This window comes from Mustela nigripes, chromosome 7, assembly GCF_022355385.1.
Source record: "Mustela nigripes isolate SB6536 chromosome 7, MUSNIG.SB6536, whole genome shotgun sequence".
Taxonomy (NCBI): domain Eukaryota; kingdom Metazoa; phylum Chordata; class Mammalia; order Carnivora; family Mustelidae; genus Mustela; species Mustela nigripes.
In genome coordinates, this window is record NC_081563.1 from 34,791,718 (window position 1) to 34,805,591 (window position 13,874).

At 42.0% G+C, this 13,874-nt stretch overlaps 1 protein-coding gene across 6 annotated transcripts in view; it reads left to right on the top strand.

The window, feature by feature from the left end:
- The first annotated feature begins 654 nt into the window (after window positions 1–654).
- Window positions 655–13,874, top strand: part of MTA3 (metastasis associated 1 family member 3) — a 165,041-nt gene continuing 151,821 nt past the window's right edge. For all 6 annotated transcript variants that reach the window (XR_009405297.1, XR_009405296.1, XR_009405298.1 and 3 more), the window contains exons 1-3: window positions 655–724; window positions 2,370–2,437; window positions 11,036–11,129. Coding sequence is in view for 3 of the 6 variants with exons in the window: in XM_059405539.1 (XP_059261522.1) it covers window positions 697–724; window positions 2,370–2,437; window positions 11,036–11,129 (190 nt within the window). In the remaining 3 variants the exon portion in view is untranslated. The remainder of the gene's footprint in view (window positions 725–2,369; window positions 2,438–11,035; window positions 11,130–13,874) is intronic.

The window sequence follows — 13,874 nt, forward strand, 5'->3', positions numbered from 1 at the left end:
GAACTTGGGAGGGGCTCAGTTTTTCTAGACTAGTCCCAGCAGGGTCTCTCCCTGGTGAAGCTGGTAGCACCTGGAGTCCTCCTGCAGGTTCCAGGCCCTCCGCATTAACATCAACGTGATGAAGGTGCTCTGCTGCGTGCACTTATTTGTTTCCAAGTGTTTGCCCCAGGCAGGCACCCACGTGCTCGAGGTCTCGCATGCAAGGGCTCCCCAGGGACAGAGCAGGGAGGAAGACCTGTCTAGGGGTCGCTAGGTGACAGGGTACACTGGCGGGGGCGGTATGGGCTCGGGAGAGTCTGAGCCCCTGCCCCCACCCCAATGATCCAACAGCTCCTGGTCTGCGTTCGCCAATACAGGCCTCCGCTTCGGCCACGACCCTTGCCCTAGGGTCCTCCACTTCCAGCGAGGGCCCCCAAACCGCCGCCCTCCCCAGGTCCCCGCTGGCCCCGCAGCGACCTCCCCCGGCCCGGCCGTCACGGCCGTGCTGGCCCGTCGCTGGGGGCGGGAACCTACCCCCACCCCGCGGCGTCCCCTCCCCTTCACTTCCCCCTCCCCTCGGTCCCTCCCTCCCCTCCCCCCGTGGCGAGGCGGCGGCGGCGGCGGCGGCCGAGGCTGAGGCTGAGGCGGCGGCGGCGGCGGCGGCGGCGGCGGCGGCGGGCGGGGCTCGGCTCGGGCTCCGCGGGCGGGCGGGCGGACATGGCGGCCAACATGTACCGGGTCGGAGGTAGGAAGGCTCGGCCCGACCCGGCCCGTCTGGGAGCGGGCTCCGGGAGTAGGGGATCCGGGCGAGTTCACCTTAACCGCCGGGAGCGGCGGGCGCCCGGGCCCAGAGCGCAGGGGTGGGGGGCGCCGGGGCCCGCAGAGGGGGCCGGGGCTCCCCACCCCCGCCACCCGCCCCTCCCCCGACCCTGGCCCTCCGGGGGCCGGCGCCCACCCTCCCCCTCCGCTCCCACCCCCGCTCAGTTTTCTAGGGCCAGGCCTTTACTTGGGGGGTGTGAATTCTCAGACGCCCCCTTCCAGGACGCCCCCATTGGGTATCGGCCGTCGAGCCCCCTAATAGGGTGGTCTTTCCCCGCGTGGCTTTCAGGCAGTGGGGGCTTGGAGGGGACCGGGGAACATCCCCCTGGCTCTACTCCTCCCCTTCAGTGGGAGTGTGGGGTGGGGGAGATGGGGGCAGAGCCGGGGGCACAGCTGGACAGGCCTGTTTGCGGGGACAGGGCCCTGCACCTCTCCTTCCTCACTCCCCCTCCCGTTTCTTGCCCAGCCCCCCAAGATGGGGCTTAGTGGGGCCGGGGCACTGCATCCAGAGGTGGGGAGTTGAGCTCTGCCTGGACGTTTGCTCTGGTGACTGCCTCCTTCCCAACCTTCTGCAGAAGAGAGAAATAAGGTCAAACAAACTTTCTCCCTACTCACGACGCCCTCCTCCCTCTTTCTTGGTAAAATAATAATTCAGATAAGTGGCGTGTTTGTGTGTGAGACTTGCTCTTCTCTGCTCATTAGCTGAGCTCCTGATGGATGGTGGTGGGAATGGCCTGGACAAATGAGGCCAGTTTGCAGAAGAGAGACTGGAAAGAGCCACTAAGATAGACAATAACAGTGCAGCCCAGCCTTTCAAATAAACACACAGTGGGAAGTTTCCAGGGAGCCTATTACATGAGAGGAAAAGTCACACTTGAAAATTTTTATCTTTTTTAATTGAAAGCCTGCAGTGATTTCTTTATAACAGGACCCTAAATGGATCTGGATTAAATTTGCTAAAGAGCCTAACAAAATCCCCATATCATCTCCAGAGAGCTCTTTCAGAAAGGGAACCCCCTTTCATGCCCCCCCCCCCCCCCTCCTCCCAAATAGAGCTGTGGAAAAGTTTGTCAATGTGTTTCCTCTCACCTACTCTGCTCACCTGATTTTTTTTTTTTTTTTAAGTTGGTGATTGAAATGTACTTTGGGCTGCTAAGCTTCTCAAGATGCTCTGAATTTGTCTTAGGTCAATAGTTTCATGTGAGAAGCATACTCCAGGGTAAATTGGATTGGAGGGAAAAGATGTGGAAGCAGTTATAGCATGAAAGACATGTTTAGTCAGCCCTGACTACTCGGTGATGAGACGAGTCTTTTTATTAGTAAAGAAGTGATGTGTGGCTCCAAATACTAGGAGAACTTGATAACACATTAATTGAAATGAAAATGCCAGGAAAATAAGGGTCTGTGAATAGTAGGCATATGAGAAAATATATTAAAGTTGTATTGCTTTTCCCCGGGAATGAATTACGGGCTTCATTTTGAATGTGCATTGCCTAATATAGAAAGTCATAGATTGACAAATGTGAACTTTCTGTTGAAAAGATTAAGCTCTTTACTTCCTTTAATTACAGATTATGTCTACTTTGAGAATTCCTCCAGTAACCCGTATCTAATCAGAAGGATAGAAGAACTCAACAAGGTATATATACACTGAATGTTTAGGATTTTAATATTAAAAAATAATTGGTTTCCTTTGAAGGGTAATTAGGTAAAGGGCATAAGGGGTGATTTTACTTTCATTCCTAGACTCTTTGAAAGTAGCGATTGCAGAGTAGACAGTCATGCAGAATTCTGAATATTCTTTTGCTTTGTATAATTACCTATGATATTAAATGTTACGAAGTATTTAACATCTGCAGATTTCCTTTGATTGCTGAGAGCTTCTCAAGGCAGGGCACTCCTGTAACTCAATCCCTTTTTTACATTTAAAGTCATAATTGTTTTTCTCCCTTTTTGGTGGATTATTGTTTTTCTCTTCTAGTTTTAGAAGGAGAAAGCTAGGAAATAAAGTATTAAAGGGAATTTATAAAATTTTGGGTAAGACTGACTAATAAGAATACAGTTTTGTCCTGGGATCGAGCCTCGAATCGGGCTCTCTGCTCAGTGGGGAGCCTGCTTCCCTTCCTCTCTCTCTGACTGCCTCTCTGCCTACTTGTGATCTCTCTGTCAAATAAATAAATAAAATCTTAAAAAAAAAAAAAAGAATACAGTTTTGGTACAATGTAAAGTAGCTTCCTACTTTAGGCCTTAAGTAAATAAAACTTTTATATTAAGGTTTGTTTTTGATTGCTTGTGTCTAGGACATCAGAAGCATTGTGACTTTGTAATAGGTGAGCTTTTATAATGGGGGCATATGAAAAGTCATAAACAGTATGAACCATGGATTACTAATGGTGCTCTGGTTTCTTCCCAGCCAGCTTTGAAGGTTATTTTTATAGCTTAAGAGAATTCCTAGTGTTAAAATGTTGGGGACTGTCTAGCTATACATTTCCCCCAAAGTACCATGTAGAGATTGGGCCAATTCTGAGTCCCAGGAAGCAAAGTCTGATTTAGGGCATTTCTGGTTTATGAATGCTGAGTTTTGTTTGTTTTTTAAAGATTTTATTTATTTATTTGACGAAAGAGAGAGAGAGAGAGTGTGTGTATGTATAAGCAGAGGGAGTGGCAGGGAGAGGGAGAAGGAGGCTCCCCACTGAGCAGGGAGCCTGATGTGGGGCTCTGTCCCAGGACCCTGGCATCATGACCTGAGCCAAAGCCAGATGCTTTGCTGGCAGAGCCACCCAGGCACGCGATGAACCCTGAGATCTTGATTTGCTTCTGGAGAGATCCCCATGGACCTTGCATTTATAAAAATTCTGTTGTATTAGAGACCACCACCAGCAAATGAAGAGAATGGCTTTAGGATTAGATCAGTCTTTGGGTGGGAAATGTTGGAGCATTATTCTGATCTTCTCTTTTATGTTATTGATGTATAAGAGTATAGCAATTTGAAACTGATTATCAGTTTATTTAGAGAATTAATTAGGATACAAAGAAAAATGTTGGCCTTTGAGATATATTCTCTGCCTGCTCCCTGTCCCTCTGACCTCCATTCTTACTGCTCTCTGCCTTGCTCATTTAGCTCTAAGCACAGTAGACTCTTGGCTGTTTTCACATGCATATACCTTAGGGCCACCAAGTTGTTTCTAATCCCCTGTGTCTTGCTCTGCCTTACTCTTTTCTCCATATCATTTGTCACCTTCCAGTATACTTCGTTATTGTGTTTATTTTCATTGCCCATTTTCCCAGACTAGAATGTAAGCTCTGTGTGAGGTGATCTTTTCTGTTCACTAATACATCCCAAGTGCCTTAGAATAAGTGACTGGCACATAGTTAAGGCATTCGGTAAATATTTGTTGAATTAATGAATTTCTCAAATGTCTGACGTTAATGCTTGCATGTAGCTTTACCATTTACAAAGTATTTTGATTCATTCATTTTTCAGATATTTCTGAGGACCTGCTACCTGCCAGGCATTTTTAGATATGTGCTTTTAGGAATTCAAGGGTGAACAAAAATAGGTCTGGTAGTGGAGACAAGCATCAGCCAAATAATCCCACAAGTAGAAGGAAAATTGCAGCTGTGCTAAATTTGCAAACATCAGATCATGGTGTTCTGGAAGCATATGATCTGGGGATTCATATTTTTATTTTTATTTTTTTTTGCCTCAGAATAACCTTAAACCTTTAGGATAGATGCATCCTGGAGTTGTTGTGAAGGACACAGTGGTTAAGTGACTGGGTTGCACACCTGGCTTGAACCTGGCTCATTTCACACTCCTTTATCATTATATTACTCTTCACTCCAGAAGTATCCCTCACTCTCCATCCTTACCTTCTCACTGGCTGTCTGTTTTCAGCAGAGAGCCCTTAATATATTAATGGTTTTATGCAGGCTGGGGAGGACTGAATTATGAGAGAGTAGACTGTACTTTCAGATGGTAGCAGTTTGAATGAATGGATTATTGGTAAATAAGTCAGATTGGCTAAATACTAAATATTTACTTAGGGCCATTAAAAAAAATATTTATTTATTTGGAAGCAAGAGACTAAGCAAGAAAGAGAACATGAGCTGGGGGAGGGGCAGAGGGAGAAGCTGACTCCCTGCTGAGCAGGGAGCTTGATGTGGGGCTCCATCCTGGGACTCCAGCATCATGACCCGAGCCAAAGGCAGACACTTAACTGACTGAGCCACCCAGGCATCCCATACATAGGGACTTTCTTTTTTTAAAAAATGTTTTACTTATTAATTTGTCAGGTAGAGAGAGAAAGAGATAGTACAAGCAAGAGGAGCAGCAGGCAGAGGCAAAGGGAGAAGCAGGCTTCAGACTAAGCAAAGAGCCCAATGCAGGACTCGATCCTAGGACCCGAAGGCAGATACTCAACTGACTGAGCCACCCAGGCATCCAATAGGGCCTTTATTTCTGAAATAATGTGGAAAGGATATCTTATTATTTTTTTTTTTTAGATTTTATTTATTTATTTGACAGAGAGAAATCACAAGTAGGCAGAGAGGCAGGCAGAGAGAGAGAGAGAGAGGAGGAAGCAGGCTCTCTGCTGAGTAGAGAGCCCGATGCGGGACTCGATCCCAGGACCCCGAGATCATGACCTGAGCCGAAGGCAGCGGCTTAACCCACTGAGCCACCCAGGTGCCTGAGGATATCTTATTTTATTTATTTATTTATTTATTTATTTATTTATTTATTTTAAAGATTTTATTTATTTATTTGTCAGAGATAGAGCACGAGCGAAAGCGAGCACAGGCAGACAGAGTGGAAGGCAGAGTCAGACGGAGAAGCAGGCTCCCTGTGGAGCAAGGAGCCCGATGTGGGACTCCATCCCAGGACGCTGGGATCATGACCTGAGCCGAAGGCAGCTGCTTAACCAACTGAGCCACCCAGGCGTCCCGAGGATATCTTATTTTAAATAATTCACTAAACAAATATTTATTGAGTACCTGTTATGTACCAGGCACTAGACTAGGCTCAGATATATAACAGTGAACAATACAGACATGTTTTCTGCCCACACAGAGTCTCCATTCTCATGGGGGGGTGGGTACATGAAAAGGCAAATTAACAGGCATAAAGAAAATAGCAAAAATGATGTTAACTTTTTTTTTTAAAGATTTATGTATTTACTTGAGAGAGAAAATATGAGTAGGGGGAGAGGCAAAGGGAGAGGTAGAGAGAACCTCAAGCAGATGCTGTGCTGAGGAGGGAACTTGACTTGGTGCTTGATCTCATGACCTGAACCAAAACAAAGAGTCAGAAGCTTAATAGACTGGGCCACCCAGGCATCCTGATGTTAACTTTTAAGAAGGACATAAACAAGAGCCTTGACTTAGGGAATAGCAGAGGTCCCTTCTTTTGGATAGAAAAGGAAAGGATCTCAAGGACATTGAAGTTGAGGCCTAAAGAGTAAGAAAGAGGTAGCCATGGGAGAGAGGCCACATTAGTCTTCCAGATAAAGGCCCTGAGAGGATCAGAGGTTAAGTTGGCAAAGTGGGGAAAGTTAACACGATGGGAAATCCAAATAATGAATTTAAGAACACTTGATATATTCTAATCAAGCCAGGATAGGAAAAGACATTAACCTAGAGGCTCTTGGCTGGGTCATTTGGTAGAGCATGTGACTCTTGATCTTGGAGTCATGAGTTTGAGCCCTGCATTGGGTGTAGAGATTACTTAAATCAAAAAAATTAAAAAAAAAAAAAAAGGACATTAACCTATTTTATTAAATATCTATTTTTAGAAATCTCTACACCCGGGGCGCCTGGGTGGCTCAGTGGTTTGGGCTGCTGCCTTCGGCTCGGGTCATGATCTCAGGGTCCTGGGATCGAGCCCCGCATCGGGCTCCCTGCTCCGCAGGAAGCCTGCTTCCCTCTCTCTCTCTCTCTCTGCCTGCCTCTCTGCCTACTTGTGATCTCTGTCTGTCAAATAAATAAATAAAATCTTAAAAAAAAAAAGAAATCTCTACACCCAAAGTGGGGCTTCAACTCAGGACCCTGAGATCAAAAACCAAATGTTCTGCTGACTGAGCCAGCCAGGAGCCAGGTGGCCCCTGTTAATTATCTTCTGGATAGAATGTGTTTTTGTAACAAAATTCCTAGGATAAGCTGTCAGTCACCATTGTTATAGACAATTCACTTTTTTTTTTTTTTTTTAAAGATTTTGTTTATTCATTTGACAGAGCATAAGCAGGGGGAGCAGCAAGCAGAGGGAGAGGTAGAAGCAGGTTCCCCACTGAGCAGGGAGCCTAACGACTTGGAGATCAGGGCTCAATGGCTCCATCCCAGGAGCCTGGGATCATGACCTGAGCTAAAGGCAGATGCTCAACCAACTGGGCCACCAAGGTGGCCCCAAAATTCCCTTTTACAGAATGGATTCTGGTTGTTGTTGTTGTTTAAGATTTTATTTACGTATTTGATAGACAGAGATCACAAGTAGGTAGAGAAGCAGGCAGAGAGAGAAAGGTAAGCAGGCTCCCTGCTGAGCAGAGAGCCCGATGCGGGGCTTGATCCCAGGACCCTGAGATCATGACCTGAGCCGAAGGCAGAGGCTTAACCCTCTGAGCCACCCAGGTGCCCCTGGATTCTGTAGCAAAAAATCCTATTTGCAATGTTACTTGTTCAGTTTGAAAGCTGGACTACAATATTTCATTTTTAAAAATTACAGTAATAACTTTTTTAAAAAGATACTATTTTTAAGTAATCTCTACACCCAACACGGGGCTCAGATGCACAACCTCGAGATCAAGAGTTGCACACTTCACCAACTGAGTCAGCCAGATGTCCCCAGTAATAGATTTTTAGTCTCAGTTTATCTCCCTAAAAGTTTTGGAAACTTTTAGGTGCAAAAGTAAATATCAGTTGATGAGCACAGTTCAACATTGATTATCTTGTATTTCCTTTTTTCCTCTCTCCTAATTTGTACTCAGATATTATGAAGGTGATCTTTTGGAGGGCGAATATAAGATTAAAATTATGAAAACAACTTTTGGTTAATTTTATTTAGTTACTGTTTAGGTTGGGTGTTCTTGTAAAGATTGTGTCTGCGTGCATGTGAGAGAAAGCTTTGGGCTCATAGTAACAGTATAGTTTCAGAAAGTTTTAGAAGTTAAGCTCGTGAAAAAATTAGCATGTTACTTGCTATTTTTGTTCTGTTTTTGATGCGTATTTTGTAAAACTTGTGTGTACCTTCATAGTCTGTACATTTTATTGGCCATGTGACTTGTTCTGAGATTCATTTTACCGTTTCGTGCCTTCTGTCATTTTGGTTGGGAGAGGGGAGTCACTAATTTCTTTGAGTGTTTGATGATACCCTCTACCTCCATCTGCATTTGCATATATAGGAATTTGCACATAGATTCAGGAGATTCCCTCATGAAACCCAAGGTAAGACATCTCCTACCACTTGGGATCGCTTGGGGATAAGGACAGAAATCGGGAAAGGAAAGTCACTTTTCCCTTGTTCTTTACTTTAGGCAAACCACGCACTTTCCGAAATGTAAAGTGTATGTGTAGTGGGTTTTTTTGTTTTGTTTTTCTTTTAATAGTGTTTCCTAAGTTGGGATAGAAACAGACATGAGTGAAAGGTTGACTAAAATGATTTTAGGGGTGCCTGGGTGGCGCAGTGGATTAAAGTCTCTGCCTTTGGCTCAGGTCATGATCCCAGGGTCTTGAGATTGAGCTCCGCATCTGGCTCTCTGCTCAGCAGGGAGCCTGCTTCCTCCTCTCTCTCTGCCTGCCTCTCTGCCTACTTGTGCTCTCTCTCTCTGTCCAATAAATAAATAAAATCTTTAAAAAAAAAAATAAATGATTTTAGAGCTTAAGAAAAGCCCCTTATAGATAGAGGATATTTTAGTAAATGTGCTTGACAGAATAGGGATTTAAGAGGCTGCAACCTAAATGGAGAAAAGAACACGGCAAAGAAATTGCTGTTGTTGTGGCTTCATCTTTTTTATTTTTTTTAAGGATTTATTTATTTACTTGAGAGAGAGAGAGAGAGCTCCCATGCCCCATGAATGGTGGGGAGGGGCAAAGGGAGAGGAAAAGAGAATCTCCAGCAGATCCCCTGCTGAATGTGGAGCTGGACACGAGGGCTCCATCTCCAACCAACCGCTTAACTGACTGACTGCCCCACTCAGGCACCCCCGCCTTTTAAAAAAAATTTTAACCTTTTTTTAAATTTTAAGATTTTATTTATTTATTTGACAGAAATCACAAGTAGGCAGAGAGGCAGGCAGAGAGAGGGGGTACCAGGCTCCCTACTGAGCAGAGAGCCTGATGTGGGGCTCGATCCCAGGACCCTGGAACCATGACCTGAGCCGAAGGCAGAGGCTTTAACCCACTGAGCCACCCAGGCACCCCTTTTAAGCTTTTAAGTAATCTCTCCATCCAGTGTGGGGCTTAAACTCACAACTCTGAGATCAAGAGTCGCATGCTCTACCAACTGAGCCAGCCAGGAGCTCCTAACCTAGGTCTTTAGAGCGGTACATGGCTAACTATTTGTGCTGAAAGATTATTAAGACGGTTCACTATCTCAAACTGCTTTTATAAAATAAAAAAAAAAAAATAGAAAAATGAAGTTAACAAGTCTTTTTCTTTCTTAAAGATTTTATCCATTTATTTGACAGAGAGAACACAAGTAGGCAGAGGCTTAACCCAGTGAGCCACCCAGGCACCCAACAAGTCTTCATTTTTCATTATTAGGTTCAGTAGGTTAAATTTTACCAAATGCTCTAACACACATTCTCAGTCTCTGTTCTCATTTCATTATGCAGCAGGAGTTGTAGACTGGGCCTTGGACCACAGTTTGAGTAGCTTAACTTTTGAGGCATGCTTGAAAGGATGTGTGTGTGTGTGTGTATTTGTAGAGGGAAAGAGGAATACTGTAGTTATAAAATACCTAATAGCTAAGCGTGTGCATCGTTTAGAAGAGAATGTTTATTTTGAACTATGCCCCTCTACCTCAAGCAGGTTTAAATAAGAATTTAATTAGTTTTGTAGAGTATTCCTAGTGGAGGAACTCACTAGAGAGGTAGGAAAAAATATGCCTTTAAATGCTTGCTTTGTGTTTTGAACATGCTTTTGTCTTAAAACAGAACTGATAAAGAGCTTGTAATCATAGTCATTTGATAGATTTTATTTACAAGAAATACTGGCCTGTTCATTTATTAGATTGCTGGATCATTACTTCTGGAGGATGTATTTGATCACAATATTGTGAAATATAGAAGCACTTTGGTTAGGATTTAATATGATTTCAATTCAAAGGGACAATATTTCTCCATGACTATTTCTCATTCTAAAATACTGCTACTGAACTTCATAAAATCGACACATTTACTGCAGCATATGTATATTCTTATTTCTTTATGTCTGAATATATCCGTAAGTCCAGAGAAATTCTGAAAATTTGTTCTCAAATTTTTTGGAAAACTGGAATTTGACTGTAATCTGTGTGTTTCTACAAGGAACTTCGTAATGAATGATTGACCTTGAAAGTTCTCAGAATTCATAAGGAATAGGAGAGTAGGAGCCTGGGCCCCAGCTGCAGAAAATTACAACCTAACTGAATATTGGTTCTATTCTAGATGGTAGTTGAAAATAAATAAGAGCTTCAGTGTTCATAACTCAAAGTTTTTAATACTTTCACATGTGAAGATAAAGAAACTGAGAATATTAACTATTACGGATTCATAGAGGTACCTGGGCTGGAGAATGCTTTTCTGAGTCGTCTGTTCCATTCTGGGTGATGGCTCCCTGCATTCACAGAGCTTCCCCATCATGTTTAGGAGGGCTGCGTGATTTTACTCTTAGCCTATGCTTCTGGGAGAGGGTTTGGAGGAAATATGTTTAACTGTCTTGAATAAGTTACATTGTGGCTTTTAAAATTTGGGGTACTAGTTTCTCAAGGCTAATCAGATTTCATTCTCTGGTTCATTAAAGCGATCTGATCACTTTAGTTTAATTAATGCCAGTAAGTTATTGTATGTTTGACATTTCGGTTTCACTTGGAACCTTTGCAAATGCTGCTTATCCTCATTTAAATTTTTTAGCTCTCTGATTATCCCGCAGTTGGGGTTGGCACACTATAAATGAGAGTTCTTATAATTGTGTTGTATTTAGTTTTGTTTTAGAAACTGCTTGAGTCTACTATTCAGTACACATAACTTTTATTTTTCTTATTTCTTAGACTGCAACTGGCAACGTGGAAGCAAAAGTAGTGTGCTTTTATAGACGACGAGATATTTCGAACACGCTTATAATGCTTGCAGACAAGCATGCTAGTAAGTTAATTGTCTTTTTAATTTTTTTTGGAAAATTAAAAAATGTTTTAAGGTTTTTGTTTTCTATGATAGGAAAAAAATACTTCTTGTATCACATGTAGCCTTTTGCTTTCCCATTTGTCTTCCTCTTAGTTTAGATGGGAGTAATTTTTTGGGTGGTGCTCAGTTTTTAGTATGTATTTTCTTAGGTTGCATCACATGTATATTAGTCAATACATTGAAATAGAACTCTTTGCAAGTAGGCTTCCGCAGACAATCAGGGTAGTGTTTTGCCATCTGCAGTTTTCAGTGGTGGTTTTGAAAAGATTTAAATATGAGGACATTTGTACTTTATTGGTATTTTGGAGGACATTTTTCCCCTTCTAAAGCAACTGGTTAATAGTTACATTTTAAAAAGTTCTAATTATTTATTTTATGTATATAGAATTAGGTATGTATGAGAAAAAGGTTTGCCAGAAAAAGAAGTGCAAAGTGATATTTAGATATGGTGAATTCCTATAGATAGCAACTCTGAGCCCTTGTTTGTCCATTAACCTTTATGTTTTCCCCCAATTCAATAGCTTTGACATATTTTAGCTCCTTTTGTCATTTTTTAATTTTAAAATTTGTTTTTCATTTTACTTATCTCTTAAAAGATTTTATTTTTAAGAAATCTCTGCACCCGGGGCACCTGGGTGGTTCAGTGGGTTAAGCCTCTGCTCATGTCATGATCTCAGGGTCCTGGGATCAAGCCCTATGTTGGGCTCTCTGCTCGGTGGGAAGCCTGCTCCCCCCCACCCCCGCCTGCTTCTCTGCCTACTTGTGATCTCTGTCTGTCAAATAAATAAATAAAATCTTAAAAAGAAAAAACTCTCTGTACCCAACATGGGGCTTGAACTCACAATCCCGAGATCAAGAGTCACAAACTCTGCTGACTGAGCCAGCAGGTGCTCTACCCCTTTGAGTTTTAAAATGACAAACTGAATCATAAAGAAAAAAAAAAGTGATTTAAATTTTAAGAAAGAAGAAATATGTGGAATATGAGTACTTTATTTTGAAGCCATTTTCATGCTACAAAATATATGAGACTAGGACCATATGTATGTGTCTTTTTCAGTTTGACACTGATTTGTAATGCTCTGGTCTTGTAGATCCTGAAGCTTTTGAAGGTTTTGGTAAGGGAGACTATCATGTGCACAGGTTTGTTCTGTGTCTGTTTGATAATCACTTCTCCACTGGATCACTGGTTTGATCAGGCAGATTGGTTGTTTCATATGTTAAATTCCTACTATATTTCCTGCTGTAGTTCATAGTGTTTTCTTTTTTTTAAAGATTTTATTTTTTTATTTATTTGAGAGAGAGAGAAAGTGTGGGGGCGGGGCAGAGGGAGGGAGAGAGAATTCCAAGCTGACTCCGAGCTGAGTGTGGAGCTCAGTTCCAGAACCCTAAGACCATGACCTCAGCTGAAATCAGGAGTCAGACACTTAACCACTAAGCCACACAGGCGCCCATTTAGTTCCTAGTGTTTCAAAATTTCTTTCTATTTTTTTCTTTAGAATGATATGAGTTCCATAATATTTATAATTTATATATTGAAAGATTTAGGGCATTTATATCTGTCTATCCTGTGTGAGACCAAAATATTCCTTTTTCAAATGATATACTAATCAGTTATTTTGGCTATAGCTAAAGTTTATGAATTCAGTGTGTTGTAATAGTGGCTTTGCAAAATTATTTGGATTTTATTTACCATTTACAACATAAGCTTAAGAAAAATAAAATGTCTCATTAATACTCATATACTTCTGGATTTAATTTAGCTTTTAATGTAGCTTCTAAAGTTGCTGCAGCAAAGGTAGGGTAGTATAAAGATTGTTAGGGAGTCTGCTGACTGTTCATGGAAGCTTGTAGATGTAGAAAACCAGAATTGTTTAGGCTCTTGGTATTGACTCTTAGAAACTAAATTTAAGAGATTTAAGAGTCAATCAAATAGTATAATGGCAAGCATGTAGTTTAGAGAAAGTCCTGGGTTCAGATTCTGCTTTGCTAGTTTGCTGCTTTGTCTTGGGAAAATTCTTAATTTCTTATTTCCATTCTCCTCATGTGTAAAATGAGATTGAAAAAGAATCACCTCATTTGTGTTATATATATATTTTACCAAAATTAGAAAAAATTTGTGCCAGCATTGATGTGAGGATTAAATGATCTAAGGACATAAATAGGTGCTTACTAAACATCAGTTGGTTTTCCACCTTCTCAGCAATTTGTAGATCTCTTCTTTGGGTGGATTACCTCTGTCTGCATTTGTCAGTTTCTTCCATCATTTACTGAGTTTACTCTCAAAGGTGGTGTCGGAAGTATCTTACTGTATTTCTGTTTGGTATTGACCAGAATTTCAGGTGGGGAGAATAAAACCGCCTGGATAGTTCTTACTATATAAGAAGGTTTTAAAGGAGGATTATTGGAGAGAGAGTCGTACATTGGAAAGATTTCAAAGCTGAACTCCTGGGTGTGGTTGCCACTTAATTTTCCTGAGCCTCAGTTTCTCTGTTTAAAAACCTTTCCATTGTGGACTTCTTTAAACCTTTTTATTACAGAAAATTCCAAACATTCAGAAGTACAGAGAATAGTACAATCCCCCTGATGTTTCCATTACTTTTCTTTAATAGTTATCAACAAATGACCAATTAACTCATCTGTACCCCTTGACACCCCCTATTTTGAAGCTCATCAGCGCTGTCTTTTTTTTTTTTTTTTTTTTTTTTT